Raw genomic sequence first — 17,077 nt, forward strand, 5'->3', positions numbered from 1 at the left:
TCTTATAAAAAAAAAAGCAATGTTCCTCTTAAGCCATCATTAAAAGTTAAACTGCGGTTGTCAACTCGCCTGCCAAGTGAGGCAACTACTAGCAGAACCTCTCCAATGGTAAACTGCCATAAGGAACGGCCATGTTCATACTGACAGTCTATGTCCAGCAATGGACAGATAACGGCTGATATGGTATGATGATGAGACATTAATCAATGCCACATATTCAAGGTTAAACTTCAAGGGGAAGTCGGATTTTTATTGTAAACTAAAAAAAAAAAGTCAATAAAAGTATGTAAACATTTAGATGCTGCATCCGTCTTATCTCGCTCGTGTTAAGACGAGCGCCATGTAAAAACATTGTTCCTGGCCGTTTGCCATGTTGACAATTATCTGCTGTATTAGAAATAGTGATTTTTTAAGTGTATTTTTTTTTATATACACTGATCAATACAAGCAAACAATGTAAACTACACAGTTTTGTAAATAAACTAATTTTTTATCGGCTACATCGTACACGCGAATTTCGGAAGTAGGGAAACTTATAATAGAGGTAATTTTTGCATGCCATGTGTATATATATATATATATATATAGCAATATCCATATATTGGTCCAATAACGAACGTGTTAGAAATCTGTTATACAAAATAATATCGGATAACATATTCGAAAATAGATATCCGACCGATATGGGCGATATCGAAATGGGCGATGACCTTTTTCCCGCCATCAATGTCCGGAGGAAGCCAATATATAGATACGCTGGCGGGGCACCAGTGAAGGGTGATAGGTGAGAAAGAAAGGCAGCCCGTCGTGACAAATTCATAAAAAAATAACCACGATGAATTCCAGGAACCGCGTGGAGGTCGACCTATTTTTTATATACAACTTAGAATGGCAAACAAGCTGACGGCCCACCTGATGGAAAGTGGTAACCGTCGCCTATAGACATGAACAGTACCATGGACATAACAGAGTATACTGTTTCGCCCATGATACCCCCCATGCGTTGCCATTCCTGAGGACTTAGGTGTTACTCCTCTGTACCCAGTAAATTCACACCATATCGCACCCTTCAAACCGAAACACAGCCATGCAAACACAACTGCTTCACGGTAGAAACACGAATGGGACAGAGGTGGCCAAGCAATCGACTTTTGTATGTACAAAGTCTCCCTCTGGTATTTGTTTAATTAAATAATCTTAAATCTGGTGTTTGTTTAATTTCGATACGTTATCTGGAAATAGTCAATTTCATTTATTTTTATATTTTAGAAATAGATTGTGCGTCTTTTAAAAATAAAATCAATACTCGTTACAAGTTAAACAGGCTTCCTACCGGCGTACGGTCCTAACCGAAATTAGCACATTTTATCGGATGTTTGCGACCGCTCACCTTGACCTATAGTTGCGTTGTTACCACACCGTTTTATGTACAGCAACGTACACGCACTAAACGACCCATTAATTACGTGCTGTATTTCAGTTTGTATTACTAAATTAGTTAGCATGTCCAAGAGTTGGAGTGAGAAAGATAAATTAACGTTTCGTGCACGTTTTCAAATAATCGTTTTGTGTTTGCTTTTTTTTAATGGATGATAATGGAATGGTAACCCCGCCTGCGCTATCGGTATACGCTGGCGGGGCACCAGTGATAGATGATAGGTGAGGATGAAAAGGCAGGTCAGTTAGCCCATCGTGATAAATACAGTTTGAATTCAGCACGATGGTTTCCAGGGGGATTACGTGGAGGTCGACCTGATAGGGTGTATTGCTAGCAATGAGACTGTAGTCCGCATTATTAATCATCCCTCCCCCCCCCCTCCTACCATCGGTTTGGATAAAGGCAAGAAGTCGTCTAAGAAGTTAGTTAATGTTACTAAAATATTATTAACAGTGACTCAACCATAATGTTAGATTGTATATACAAATTTAAATCTTTCCCAATGAGATAAGAACAATGTACTTTAGATAATTTAGTTATCTTGTCATGTATTTATTTGTGAATGATTGATAACCGGGCACATGTTGATAACTGGAGTCTGGACACTTCCCCTCTCTCCCCTCCCCACCCCCTTAACCGCCGTTGTCAAATGTTACTAATATTATAAAATTAGTAACTATACTATGTCTGTTACATGGAAGATGTTTAAGAAAATACGATACGAGAGCCGTAGAGGTTAAAATAATAATTATTAGAAGTTTCGTCTGTCTATCTGTATGTTTGTTCCGATATTACGTAAAAACTACTGCTCCAAATTACATGCGGTTTTCACATTTGCGCTCGTGAAGGTTTATTTATTTATTTATTAGAAACCAACGGCGTTACAGCTAAGATTTACTTAAATAGAAATTGAAATTGAAATATTAAGGCTAATAACAGGTTTCTTATTATTATAAAAGTACAAAATTGGTTTGCGCAAAAAAGGAAAAGTACAATGCGGATATGCGATCACAAGACACTCGAATGGGGGGAAAGGGATTGTTAGCAATGGGGTTTGACAGCCCCATTGCTAGCAATATGCCTTATTAGGTCGACCTCCACGTGGTTCCCCCTGGAAAGCATCGTGAACAATTCTTGTTGAATTCGTCACGATGGGCTAACTGACCTGCTTCATCCTCACCTATTATCCTTCACTGGTGCCCCGCCCGTGTATACCGATAGCACGGGTGGGGTTACCATTCCATTATCATCAATTAAAAAAAGACACTCGAATACAAATGTTTACCAATGCATGTATGTTACAGTATATTCAGTACTGTTATATTTATTTATTTATTAGGTTTAACTTAAAATCTGGCATATTTGTATCTATTATATATCATATTAGAAGTGCTATATTTCATTAGTTTTCTTCTGTAGTCCGCGCGTACGAAGCAGCTGGCAAAAAGCTAGTCTTTAATATATAAAAATCCCAGTGTTACAATGTTTGTTCGCGCCAAAATTATGTAGCTAAGCTATTGGGGCCGATTTATTTATACTTTTGCATACATTTTTTACACAGACTTTGTACAAGAGTCGTTTTCTTGGGTAGCTCTGTCCCATTCGTGTTTCTACCGTGAAGCAGTTGCGTTTGCATTGCTGTGTTTCGGTTTGAAGGGTGGGATATGGCGTGAATTTACAGGGTACAGAGGAATAACACCTGAGTCCTCAGGAATGGCAACGCATGGGGAGTATCATGGGCGAAACAGTATACTCTGTTATGTCCACGGTACTGCTCATGTCTATAGGCGACGGTTACCAATTTACATCAGGTGGGCCGTCAGCTTGTTTGACATTCATAAAAAAAAAAACATTAAAAATTCTTTCTTTCCCGTGAATGTCGTAAGAGGTGACTAAGGGAATTTAACGATCGTGGGATGGGCAGCAGCGTCTTAAAACATCGCTAAAGCCTAACCGCGGTTGCCAACCCGCCTGCCAAGCGTGGCAACTACTGGCGAAACCTTTATGAGAGACGCTTATGTTCAGCAGTGGACGGTTAACGGATTATATGAACGAATGGATGATAACTTCTTAGTCTTCAGGAATTAAAGCATGTTAAAGCATGAGTATTAAACATTTTTGTATGCTTGACGAATAGTACATTACTGCAGTGGCCAGCAACTGTGGCATTGATGGACGAACGTGCAAATGTGGGCCGAGGCGTAGCCGAGGCACACATACGTGAGTCCATCAATGCCTAGTTATGGCCAAGGCTTGTATAGTACTTTTCTCAAACAATGCGCGGAAATCAAAAACACAATTTTACTTTTTAAGTTCAATGACGAATAACGAACAATAATAATTTTTCAACAATTTAGCAAGCCAGTTCGAAATTTAAATAAAACCTTTTATTAGTTACCTCCATTTTTAAATTACAGAACAGATATGAGTTTACATAGTAATTTATCTGGCCGCAAAACACGACAGATATGGATTTTCATACAACTTTTGCCGGCTGCTGCCCGCATGTATCTGGCCAGTACGGCAATTTTCAATTATGTCGAAGAAGACTGTCAAAATAATGCTCACATTTCTAAGCATTTTTGAGAAAAAGTAATTTATTCTATAGTGTTACGCCTTTGTGTCGTGCATCTCGTTCACACATTCCGATGCGTTGTCTGTGACAGGTGTCACCTTTTTTAGTTTTAATTGTCAGTACAACTACGATCGCCCCACCGCATACCCAGCCAGAAAAAAATAAGTATTAGGAGAGATTTTGCCTCACCCTGCGTGTTCTACCGCTTGTACAACGGATTGTGCTCAGAGGAATTGTTCAATATGATGCCCAAGGCCGCTTTCTACCATCGTACGGCTCGCCATCGACAGGGAGTTCATCCTTATATCCTACAACCTAAATGGTCGCGTACTGCGCGGTTTCAAAGATGTTTCCTCCCACGAATACTCAGGTTGTGGAATGAGGGAGCTCATGTCGAGGTTTTCTCAAGAGACTACAGACTGTAGATATGAAGTCCATGTTTATAGGCGACTTCAAAAGGGGGGTAAAGAGGTTTCTTCAGGGTTGGCAACGCGCGCGTAATACCTCTGGTATTGCAGGCGTTCATAGGCTACGGTAGCCGCTTACCATCAGGTGGGCCGTATGCTTGATTGACATCTCAGTGGTATAAAAAAAAACATCAAGTGGGCCGTCAGCTTGTTTGCCATTTTAAGTTGCATAAAAAACTATTTTAGAACTACGCGTAGCTTAGTATGTCATGTGATTTGTGTTCCATGGCGCTTATCTACAGGAATATCTGATAGTAATAAATAAAATTATCCCCGTTTTTGTTAAATTTGTACATTTATCAGTTTTAACATATATTTTATGTTATGTTACAGGAACTACCTATCCATATATACTTATGTTCCTTCCTTAACCCATACTTCCATTTACATTCCATTCAAATCTTCCAAATTGCATTGCATTGTATGTAAATAATATTCATATATCATTCCAAATATATATAGGATATTGACACTTTTTATAAATAATTATAAAAAATATCGTCAAATCGCAATTAACACGATAAATTATGCTAAATTAGAATCGTGGATCCAATTGGGTCGCATATCAGACACAAGTTGGATCAACCGGATCCCGTCAACTCTGGGATCAACTTTGCCCACCGATCTGTGACGCCGTCGCGCGCGGCCAAGTTCGGCGTGCCGATACGGGCCAGATCGGGCGGTCGGCTGAATTGCTCGTTCTCATATCCCTCGCGATGTTCTGACACGTACAGTATGAGCTCGTCCCCAGTAGTGGAACCCTCGTCCCCATCCACCACACCCTCGTCGCCGGCGCTGAAGGCGGACTGCGTGCAGTTCCAGACGTCCACGCCCAATTATATCGGCAAGGTAAATGGATCTCATGAAGTATTTTATTTATTTATTTATTTAATACTTCCAAAGAGGGTTTTTTTTTAATGGGTGATAATGGAGTGGTAACCCCGCCCGCGCTATCGGTATACACCGGCGAGGCACCAGTGATGGATGATAGTTGAGGATGAAGCAGGTCAGTTAGCCCATCGTGACGAATTCAACAAGAATTGTTCACGATGGTTTCAGGGAGAACCACGTGGAGTTTGACCTGATAGGGTGTATTGTTAGCAATGGGTTCATAAGACCCCATTACTAACAATCCATTTCCTCCCGCTGGGTCCAAAGAGGGTTGACGCCAGGCAGGCGGCCGGTTGTAAAACTAAAAGCCAAATCTTTTTGTAATATGGGTAAAACCATATTACGCCGACCTCAAATAATAATTGGGATAAGGGTAGGAAGATAATGGTTTATTTAATACTTATATATTGTACACAATAATTATACATAAAAATATAACAGAGCTAATCAAATGTACAAAGGCGAGCTGAACTCTAAAAGAGTTCTCTTCCAGCAACACCCAAAGTGGAAAGGAGCATCAATGTCAGCGGGTAGAGCGGTGTACAATATTGGGACAATTTACAAACGAAATGAACTAGACAAACTTAAGTTTGTACATAACTAATTACATCATATTTAATATATATATATATATATATATATATATATATATATATATATATATATATATATACACACACACATGGCATAAATATATATATATATATACACACACATACATAGGCATAAATATATACTTACACACACGTAAACACGCATATACATATATATAATATATCTACACGTATAGAAAAATAAATATATTTTTATAAACATAGAAGATGCTGTTTAAGTCTACTGTTAGAAATATTTAGGGATTGACTCTCACGGATAGATATGGCAAGAGAATTGCACAATTTTATAGTTATTTATACATTATTATTATTATTTTAAAAACGTATGCTATTTTTTCATTCGATGTCTAAATATATGTATATAAGTTACGAGAAATGAATGAACTCACTGTATTTTTATCGTTTCCGACATTTGTTTCAACTTTATCCGGGAGTCTTGTTCAGGGGGCGTACGGCGCTTTGCATCACAGCGTCTCGCCTCGCTTTACTATTACTTTACGTTATTACATTAGATAAAGAAATAAGGTTCTAAGGGAATCTTCTTGTAGGTTATCCAATATCTTTGGCATAAGTGAATTGGCTTTTTTTTTTTTATAAGCAAAAAGTGAATACATTACTCTATAACACATTTGACAAAAATTACTTTTTTTTGTTAAATAAAGATTTGTCATTTTAAACAGTGTAATGAACGTTACAGAAGCAGCACCAACCGCCTCTGCACGTAGTGTTGCCCTCCACCGCACCGGCGACACCTCCTACATACGGTATGTATATTACTGAACTTACTAAAAATAACTTGTTGAATTCGTCACGATGGGCCAACTGATTTGCTTTCATCTTCATCTGTTATTAATCTATGGTACCCCGCCAGCGTATACCAATAGCGCGGGCGGGGTTGTCGTTCCATTTTTAAACGAATAAAAGAAGGCTAAGGTACTATATTGCCATGCCTATAATTTGTATTCGGAACACCTTTTAAATTTTTTCCTGAGCGTTTAATATAAGTTTAAAAAAAAATTCAATAGTTTACGAATATAATAAAATTGTAGCGAAACTGACCCATGTAAAGACAAGATGTCAGTACATGGGAGTTTTTGAAGAAAAAATTATAAGAGCAGCGGAGGCCTTGAAATTAATGTTTAAAAATTTTGAAGCCAGACAAATTATCATGCTAGGCAGCGTGGTCTCCGACTAAGGTCGGACACCACGCTACGGAATTTTTTTTTTTAGTTCAGGCCTTAGCCTGTTCCGTAACGGAACAAAAGTACTAAAAAAAATTAAAAATTTTGTCAGTCTTTTTGTATATAGATAGATATTCTTTATTGTACACAAAAGGTTAAAAAAAATGTTGAAGAAATAGAAAAAAACAAACATAATAGTGCACAAATGCGAGCTTATCTCCAAAAGAGATTTTTTCCAGCAAACCCAATATGAGAAAAACTGATATATTATTATGATATATTTGCATTACTTACAGCACACATATAACAACAAATATTGGTACATACTCAAAAAAAGAAAAGAATACATGAACAAAAAAAAAAAACAAAAGGAAAATATGTAAAAAAGGTAACACAATTTTTCGTGAGTATGCTACAGTAACACAAAATGGTCGCAACTCAGTTTATTGCTTCGTCCTAAAAAGAGCAAAACACTGATATTCTGTTGTAGCCAAAAGCTACAAAAGTACATCTGTGTTTGTTCCGGTGTCACGAAAAAAGTACTGCATCATCTTATCTTATCTTATTTTTTTCGCATATGGGGTCAGCTAAGCCGATGCACGTCGCCCCATACGGATCTTTTGTGCTTCTCCCTGCCTTATACCATCATTTCATAGATCCTATGTGTTACCCTAACGATATCCCGCGGTTTAAGATATCTGTAGTCCCTTGGTTCTGGATAAGCCGTTCCCAGTAGACTCATACGCATACTTGCCAACGAATCGCAGTTGCACATCAAGTGTTCCTAAGTAGTGCATCAAATTGGATGCGATTTTGACTTTGTTTTTCTAAAAGTCCAAATTTAAATCTTGTGAAACACCGTCTATAGGACATCTATTGGGCATGACGCCATTCCGGAGTGTAACTCAGACATGTGCTTTTTGGTTGGCCAAATTGATATTTGATCAATCAATAAGAGCATTATACACTTTTTCTGGGTTGGCCTTTTCCTGTACTAAATGACATCAATCGCCGTGTGATCCTGGCATAAAATAGGTCACCCCTTTCTATGCCAGGGCGGCATACGTTCCTTTCCTGTGGGTGTCGTAAGAGGCGGCTAAGGTAGGGCGAGGGATTGGCAGCAGCGTCCCTCTTAAAACATCTTCAAAGCCTAACTGCGGTTGCCAATCCCAGGCGGATCCCAAGCGTGTTTCTACCGTGAATCAGTTGTCTTTGCATGGCTGTGTTTCGGTTTGAAGGGTGGGATATGGCGTGAATTTACTGGGTACAGAGGAATAACATCTGAGTTCTCAGCAATGACAACGTATGGGGGGTATCATGGGCGAAACAGTATACTATATTATGTCCATGGTACTGCTCATGTCTATAGGCGACTGTTACCACTTTTCATCAGGTGGGCCGTCAGCTTGTTTGCCATTCTAAGTTGTATAAAAAAAATTGTTTAATATGGGTTTCGAATTTCCTAAAGATATTTGTTTATTGCAGGGGAGCCTACTCTGACACCACCGCCGCGGTCGCCGGGCGCTACAGTCGCGACCCCAGCTTCCGGGGACGGCAGGAACCACCCGCCCGACGGCACATCCTCGGATAAGGTGAGAGTTGTTATCTATTGAGCGATACATTACACGGGGGGGGGGGGAGGGAGGGATTCTTAGTAATGGAGACAGAATTCCATTGCTAGCAATATACCCAACCAGGTCGACTTATTCGTGGTTCCCCCTGAAAACTATCATGATTAATTTCAGATGAATTCATCATGATGGACTAACTGGCCTGTTTTCATCCTCATCGATCACCATTCACTGGTGTCCCGCCAGCGTATCCCGTTAGCCTAGGCGGGGTTACCATTCCATTTTCATCCAATAAAAAAAATCAACTGAAATACAGTAGCATGGAGTACAGATCAAAATATACATATAAAGGTACAAAAGGCGGTCTTATCGCTAGCGCAATCTCTTACACACTCTTACTAATTAACCACTTACCATCAGGTGGGCCGTATGCTTGTTTGCCACCTCAGTAGTATAAAAAAAAAACAGTTTTATTTTGACAAGCACCAACAGCATTCTAAAAGTAATAGGCGAGAAATATAACTCGCCTATAATTATAGGCGTGTGAAATGCCCAATTGGGCATTTCATTCAGATGCTGAACTAGTCGGCTGGGTCACATCTGGGTTAACTGTTTAATTAAATCAATTTGTTTTTCGTTTTTTTACTAATATAGTTTGTAAGAAAATTGTTACTAACAAAATGGACCACATTGTAGTCTGGATAATAAAGTATATTATTATTTTTATTTTCTCTTCCATCCAACAGTCATCCGAAACAGCGGTAGGCGGTATATCGCGCACACCGAGCACGGCACTATCCCGCAAGGAGAGCTACAAAGCGCAGAGGCAGCATTACAGAAGAGAAAAGAAGAGAGCGGCGTCTGCCCTGCTGCACTCTATAGAGGATCCGTCGGTTGTCGTGCTAGCCGATTGGTTGAAGGTAACTCAAAACAATTTTTTTTTTTTTAACTTTTACCCGAGATATCGTTCACGTGACCAGGGCCTCTAGACAAGTGGCGAGCGAATTCGTCGATGAAATCGACATCTCCTCCGTCCGTCCGTTACATAGAACGAGATAGCAACGCCGGGTGACTCATTCCATATATATATATATATATATATATATATATATATATATATATATATATATTTCTATTATTATTTACAGGTTCGCGGTTCCCTCAAGTCATGGACGAAGCTGTGGTGTGTTCTGAAGCCGGGACTACTGCTTTTATACAAGAGTCCTAAAGCTAAGGTAAATTTACTTTTCACCAGATGCAAACCGTGTTTTTGAGATATATACAGACAGACAGATAAATATACAGTTTTAATTATAGTTTATAGTTCACCATCCAAGTTTCACGACTGTGCTACCTGAAGGTATCCGAGAGCTTCCAAATAGATTCTTTTTCAAGAGCAGAGCTCATCTTATGGACTTATTATAACAGTAGTAGCTGGTCATCGGGGGGAAAGGGATTGTAAGTAACTGGGTCTAACTGACTCATTGCTAGCAATACACCTTATCAGGTCGACCTCCACGCGGTTCCCCCTGGAAACCATCGTGGTTAATTCTAGTAGAATTCGTCACGATGGGGTAATTGACCTACTTTCATCATCACTTATCATCCCTCACTGGTGCCCTGCTAGCGTATATTACTAGCACTGGTAGTCTGCATTACTAACAATCCCTTCCCCTCCGCGAGTTTGTATTAGGAACTTTTAGGGAAGTATTTCTCAACAAGGAATAAATGATCAATTAATTTTTGTATTTAAATATAATCGATTGACTACGTTTTCTAACCCGATTCAATGTCGGCACTACAGAGCAGCCACTGGGTGGGCACGGTACTGCTGACGTCTTGCCAGGTGATCGAGCGGCCGAGCAAGAAGGACGGCTTCTGTTTCAAACTGTACCACCCACTCGAGCAGAGCATCTGGGCGCCGAGGGGGCCGCACAACGAGACTATTGGTCAGTATCACGTATTAGATTTACGGAGTTGATTCGATGTTGTGAGTTGATTGGTCAGTATCACGAATTATATTTACGAAGTTGATTCGAAGTTGTGAGTTGATTGGTCAGTATTATAAATTAGATTTACAAAGTTGATTCGATATTGTGAGTTGATTGGTCAGTATTACGAATTAGATTTACGGAGTTGATTCGATGTTGTGAATTGATTGGTCAGTATTACGAATTAAATTTACGGAGTTGATTCGAAGTTGTGAGTTCATTGGTTAGTATCACGTATTAGATTTACGAAGTTGATTCGAAGTTGTGAGTTGTTTGGTCAGTATCACGTATTAGATTTACGGAGTTGATTCGATGTTGTAAGTTGATCCTAATAATCGTTAAGTCGCATCAATGGTTGGATCAACCGTTTATCTTGTTTGAACTTCTGAAAGTTAAAGAAATATTAATTTTTTTCTTCGATTACTCAGTTGAAGCAAATTTTAATATCAAATTGCTTTTTTAAGCTAATATTGAATTGACTATATTTCTTTCAACATTTGTATTTCATACGAAAAAAATGTCAATAACATCATAGAGAAAATATTATTATAATTTTGTTTACAGATTTAAATTGTTTTGTCTTATATTTGAATATAAGTATCAATCATGATTATCAATTTAGCTTCGACTTCAAAAATTCTCCTCAATTAGTTTAGACTGCCAAAATATTAGTTCTCGACCAAGTATATTTTAAGTATTTTTATGTTTGTTACTTGTATGTTTTTTTTTATTGTTTTCTTAGTGTCAGTTTTGTTAATATGTAATCGCTGACTTAAGAGAATGTTGTGCACATCTGTAATTGGTGTAAATGCAAGATGCAAGCCCTGTATATCAATTAAAATTAATGTCTGTATTTAAATTGTTGATGTACCTTTTAAAAATAAATAAATAAAGTCCATGTTGTAACGTAAAGAATAGTATTTTTTAATTTTGTAAAATTAAAATAAAGACTGAGTAATATTAATTAACTTGTTTACTTTATTTGAAACTTAATTAATTTGTTTACTTAACATTTATTGAGCAATAAAATTACTTAGTTAAACAGTAAATATATTTTATACCAATATGGATATGTCTGTAACTGTTTATCTACAACAATTTTCAATTTTTCACCGCATAATTACATTTCTGTTTTGCCAAAATATAGCATTAAGTCCGCCTTTCGTACCAAACATTTTTTTTGTAATGTGGAGAATAAGGAATATATATATATATAAATAAATAAATTTTAATTTACTAATAGAGTCGTCTTAAACTTCTGCTATGTATTGGATCAACTTTTGTCACCTAATGTGTATCTATTGGATCTACTTTTGGAAACAATAAAATCATATTTTTATATATGTATCAAGTATTACGACAATAAATTAAACTTTCTAAAGTGAAAAATAGGGTTGTGCTCTTCTCTCCTACTTGCTGTAACCAACAGGGTTCATAATTGAGGTTGAAATGTTACCAACCACATTATGGAATGCAATAAGAAATAAATAAACAAACTTTATTGATCAATGAAATCAGTAGATATGTACTAATTTACTAATTAAGATGTCATCAACGTCAGTGATGTATTGGATCAACTTTTGTTATGTAATTTGTATCTAGTGTATCTACTTTTGGAAACAACATGACCATATCTTGATATATGGATCAACTATTGCAATCGGTTGGATCAACTATTATAAGTAATGGTGTGGATTATTGGATCAACTTTTGTTATGTAATGTGTATCCAGTGTATCTACTTTTGGAAACAACATGACCATATCTTGATATATGGATCAACTATTGCAATCGGTTGGATCAACTATTATAAGTAATGGTATGGATTATTGGATCAACTTTTGTTATGTAATGTGTATGTAGTGGATCTACTTTTGAAAACAACATGACCACATCTCGATATATGGATCAACTATTGCAATAGGTTGGATCAATTATTATAAGTAATAGTATGGATTATTGGATCAACTTTTGTTATGTAATGTGTATCTAGTGGATCTACTTTTGAAAACAACATGACCACATCTTGATATATGGATCAACTATTGCAATCGGTTGGATCAACTATTATAAGTATGGATCGTGTGTGCAGGCGCGGTGGTGCAGCCGCTTCCGACTGCGCACCTGATCTTCCGCGCGCCGTCGCAGGCCGCCGGCCACTGCTGGCTCGACGGACTAGAGCTCGCGCTGCGCTGCAGCAATGCTATGCTCAGGTATACTGCTCTTCTACCACCATGTTTGTTACCAGAGCCGGCTTTAGCCTTCGTAACGTATAAAATCACAAAAGAACCAAAGTCACTGTGTGTCAGTGACAGGCTATGTACAAAGTTATGTGCGGAGTTTCTTTGCGTGATAGAATCTGAAACAAAAAAGTCCGTAAAAGAACCAAAATAACCGACATAGCCCCAAGGATAGGCAAGTTGAAGTGGCTATCGGCTGGCCAAAGTAGCTTGAAGAACCGACAACCGACGGGGAAGAAAGGTTCTTGAGTTGCGATCCAGTACAGGCAAACACAGTGTATGACGACCCCCCACTAGACAGAGTGGCGACATCGAATGCATTGCAAGAAGTTAGTGGATGCAGGTGGTTCATTACTGTTCCTTATGGCCGTCTATGGAGGAGGCCTATGTCCAACAGTGGACAGATAGCTGAGATTTTTTTTTATACAACTTAGAATGGCAAACAAGCTGACGGCCCACCTGATGGAAACTGGTAAACGTCGCCTATAGTTGTATATGATAATGTTTTGTAATATGGTATAAATAAAAAATAAATAAATAGTAATACAGTTACCATCCGCAGATGCTCCCGTTCGAGGCCCGAGCAGACCGTGGCGGCGGAGGCGCCCGCCACTCAGACCATCTCGCACGAAGAACTCGAGAAGCACTTCAATGAGCACGGTCAGTACCCACGCCCACTAATAAATAGGAATTATGATTTTTATATTAAGAGACAGCGAATAGACAGTTTAATGCAGATTTATTATTAAAAGATTCGTAAATACATCTTATATTTTGATGCAATAACTACCGGTTTAACTTACATACAATTAGATCGAAAAAGCTCGACTAGTTTCGGAATCAATCCGTGACCATTAATCATGAGCGGCTGTGAAGCGACCGCGACCCTGACTTCTCGCCCTGGTCCGCTGAATGCGAGCTGTAGGCGGCGTAAATAAGACGGCATTCTTCCTATTTGTCTGCTTTTCGTTTTGTCCATCTAATTAGACGTAAGTTAAACAGGCAGTTGTTATATTAAAACTTTAATGCAAAGTAATAAAGTCTCTATTCGCTCGCTCTGTACAGTGCAATCGGTTGTTAGTTGTGATTTCATTGCTAACCGAGCGCAGCCGACGATTCACGAATAAATCCGATCGCAGCGATATCGGCGATTTCATTTATAGTGATTTATACCAGTCACTGTGAAGCGACGGAGCAGTAATGACGTATGATTTCGCGTAGCATATTATATATGAAATGTTCCAAGCTTAGTTGTTTATTTACAATTTTAATTCGTTTTTTAAATATCCAATATAATACCAACTTCTGACATACCGACCCTATTAGAAGAATAAAATATAAACGTTCCATTTTTAAAAATTCCTGCTAACTGACCTTCCTTTTCGAGGTCGAAAAGGAAGGTCTATTAGCCCATCGTGATGAATACACCTGAAATTCAGCACGATGGTTTTCAGGGGTATATTGCTAGCAATGGGACTGGTAGTACGCGTAAGTAAGATCGAATATTAACCCCGCCTGCGCTAACGATATACGCTGGCGGGGCATCAGTAAGGGATGATAGGTGAGGATGAAAGCAGATCAGTTAACCCATCGTGACCAATTCGCCAGGTATTTACTACGATGGTTTCTAAGTTAGATAGCGTGAAGATGGACCTACCCAGGTATATGGCCAGCAATGGGGCTAGTAGTCCCCATTACTAACAATCCTTTCCCCCTTTTGTCTGAGATGCAAAATGTATCTATCAGCAGCTTTTGGTGTATCGGTTTGAGGGGTGGGATATGGTTGTGAAATTACAGAGTACGTAGCTATGAAACTGTAATCCCCAGGAGGGAATACCACGAGCGTCACAGTATATTTTGTGATGTCCATAATGGTGTTCATGTAAATAGGCGACGGTTATAAATTTTCCGTCAGATGGGTCGTCAGTGTGTCATTCCGCATTTGAAAAAAAAAACATTTGTTTTTTCTAAGTTTAGCCTTTATGCAATAAATACTATTTGGAAGGTAAAATAATAAATTTATTAACATTTTTTTCGTATTTAATTTTCCTTTTCTATGCACTGTGTATCCGTATGCTATTGTTGTAACTGCTAAACATTCTATTTTTAATTTTGTTCGATAATTAAAATTTCGTGAAATTACATATTTTACTTAAATGTATAAAAAAAATACCTTTGCCTGTTTATAACTATTTTACATTTACTCTGTGGTAATGACTGCTTTTATTTCCACATAAATTTCTACATATTAATATTATGATTTTATATTGTAAAAAAAAAAAAAATATTATTTCTTTTCTGTTTCCATTTAACTGAATTATAATTTATTATCCTGTTTTAAAATATGATGATAATTTGATTATTTTTTATTGTTTATTATTTATTTTTTTTATTTACTTTTCCATTATGAAATACATATTTTATTATTACTTTTATTTTTTATTATTCCATTATTTTTTTATTATTTGAATTAATATCGACACTTTTAAGTCTTTTTTATTCCTAATACTGTACTATGACGTCATATATCATAATAAATACAATAAACTTATTTGACGCAATAATTAATTGCAAATATAGTTTACAAAGCCTCAAAAACATTACATAGTGACATACCGACACCTATAATGTCCGTATCGGATTATTCGCCAAAAAGGAATCCGGAAAAAACAACATTTTTAACTAAAAAGAAACCAGTCAAACCCTCAAAGTGGGCCCAGTTTGTCGAATCGATTGATATACTGTCCAAAGAGCACGAAGTGTCGAGCGACTCGGACGAGAAAAGAGACGGATTCTTAAACTTCCTGAGAAGGAAAGAGATAGCACGCAACACGCCGACGACCTCGTCCGTCAGGGCTGTCAAAACGGCCAAAGTCGACAAATGGACGAGCAAAAGTGTGGCGTCAAGTCCAATAAGATTAGAGAAAAGGACGCCAATATTGAGGTGTTTTGATTTGCCAAAATTGACATTTGACAAGAAGAATGGCAAAGAAAAATCTGTCCCAACGAATATTCTAGAGGATAACCTAATTAAATTCATGGGAACGTTCCCAAAACGTAGAAGTTCAACGCCTAACACATTAAAATCTCTCACACAGAAGCGTATTAGTGATCTGAGAGAGTCCGGGATTAAAACTGACTCCGAGAATGATGATTATTTAAAAACGGAATTGTCCAATCGAAGGAGGTTTGACGACTCGGAAGTTTTGTGTGACACCCCTGAGAATATATTAATAACAAAAACAGCGCCATCTGTCGAGACATTCAGGAGGTATAGTACGTCTTCGACTGACGATTGTGGTATTAAAAAGTTCAGAAGGTAAGTCATTTAAACTACGCATGGATAATATCGGTACCGTTTCGATATATATATATATATATATATATATATATATATATATATATATATATATATATATATACGAGGTTTGTCCGGAAAGTACGTATAAAAGTTTTTTAAAAATTTTATTTTACAATTATTCAGGTAAATCAATTTTATCCCCTTCAAAGTACTCCCCCTGTGACATAATGCACTTGTGCCAACGCCGTTTCCACTGTGAGAAGGCTCCTTGAAAGTCCTCTGGTTGTAGGTTTCTCAGCTGCCCCGTCGTAGCTTTTTTTATCTCATTTATGTCCCCCAAATGCCGCCCCCGAAGTACCAATTTGGTTTTTGGAAACAAGAAGAAGTCACACGGGGCCAAATCCGGCGAATAGGGGGGGTGTTCGGTCATCGTAATGGAATTTTTACTCAAAAACTCACGGACAACAAGAGAGGTGTGGGCAGGGGCATTGTCGTGGTGAAGAATCCAACGCCCCTCTCGCGCCAATTCTGGACGAACTCGTGCCACACGAGCTTTGAGGCGTCTGAGCACATCGACGTAGAATTTTCCATCAACTGTCTGGCCTGGAGGGACGAATTCTTGATGGACAATCCCCCGAACATCGAACTCTTTCTCGGCCCTCTCTGAATCTTTTTAGCCACTTGTGGACGGTTGGTTCCTTCACAGCATCATCCCCATAAACTGTTCTGAGATCGGCAAAAATTTCACGGCCATTCTTGCCGAGTTTCGAGAGAAACTTGATTACGACGCGCTGCTCTTCAACGGAAGC

General features: G+C 38.1%; 1 protein-coding gene across 2 annotated transcripts in view; it reads left to right on the top strand.

Moving 5' to 3' along the window:
- Positions 1 to 17,077, top strand: part of LOC113517976 (oxysterol-binding protein-related protein 8) — a 47,368-nt gene that overhangs the window by 2,319 nt on the left and 27,972 nt on the right. For both annotated transcript variants that reach the window (XM_052892368.1, XM_052892369.1), the window contains exons 2-9: positions 4,814 to 5,329; positions 6,683 to 6,749; positions 8,652 to 8,758; positions 9,484 to 9,657; positions 9,886 to 9,972; positions 10,542 to 10,686; positions 12,820 to 12,940; positions 13,530 to 13,627. In XM_052892368.1, coding sequence (XP_052748328.1) covers positions 5,216 to 5,329; positions 6,683 to 6,749; positions 8,652 to 8,758; positions 9,484 to 9,657; positions 9,886 to 9,972; positions 10,542 to 10,686; positions 12,820 to 12,940; positions 13,530 to 13,627 — 913 coding nt within the window. In that variant the 5' untranslated portion in view covers positions 4,814 to 5,215. The remainder of the gene's footprint in view (positions 1 to 4,813; positions 5,330 to 6,682; positions 6,750 to 8,651; positions 8,759 to 9,483; positions 9,658 to 9,885; positions 9,973 to 10,541; positions 10,687 to 12,819; positions 12,941 to 13,529; positions 13,628 to 17,077) is intronic.

Source organism: Galleria mellonella, unplaced genomic scaffold (assembly GCF_026898425.1).
Source record: "Galleria mellonella isolate WM207_F2 unplaced genomic scaffold, CSIRO_AGI_GalMel_v1 utg158, whole genome shotgun sequence".
Classification (NCBI taxonomy): domain Eukaryota; kingdom Metazoa; phylum Arthropoda; class Insecta; order Lepidoptera; family Pyralidae; genus Galleria; species Galleria mellonella.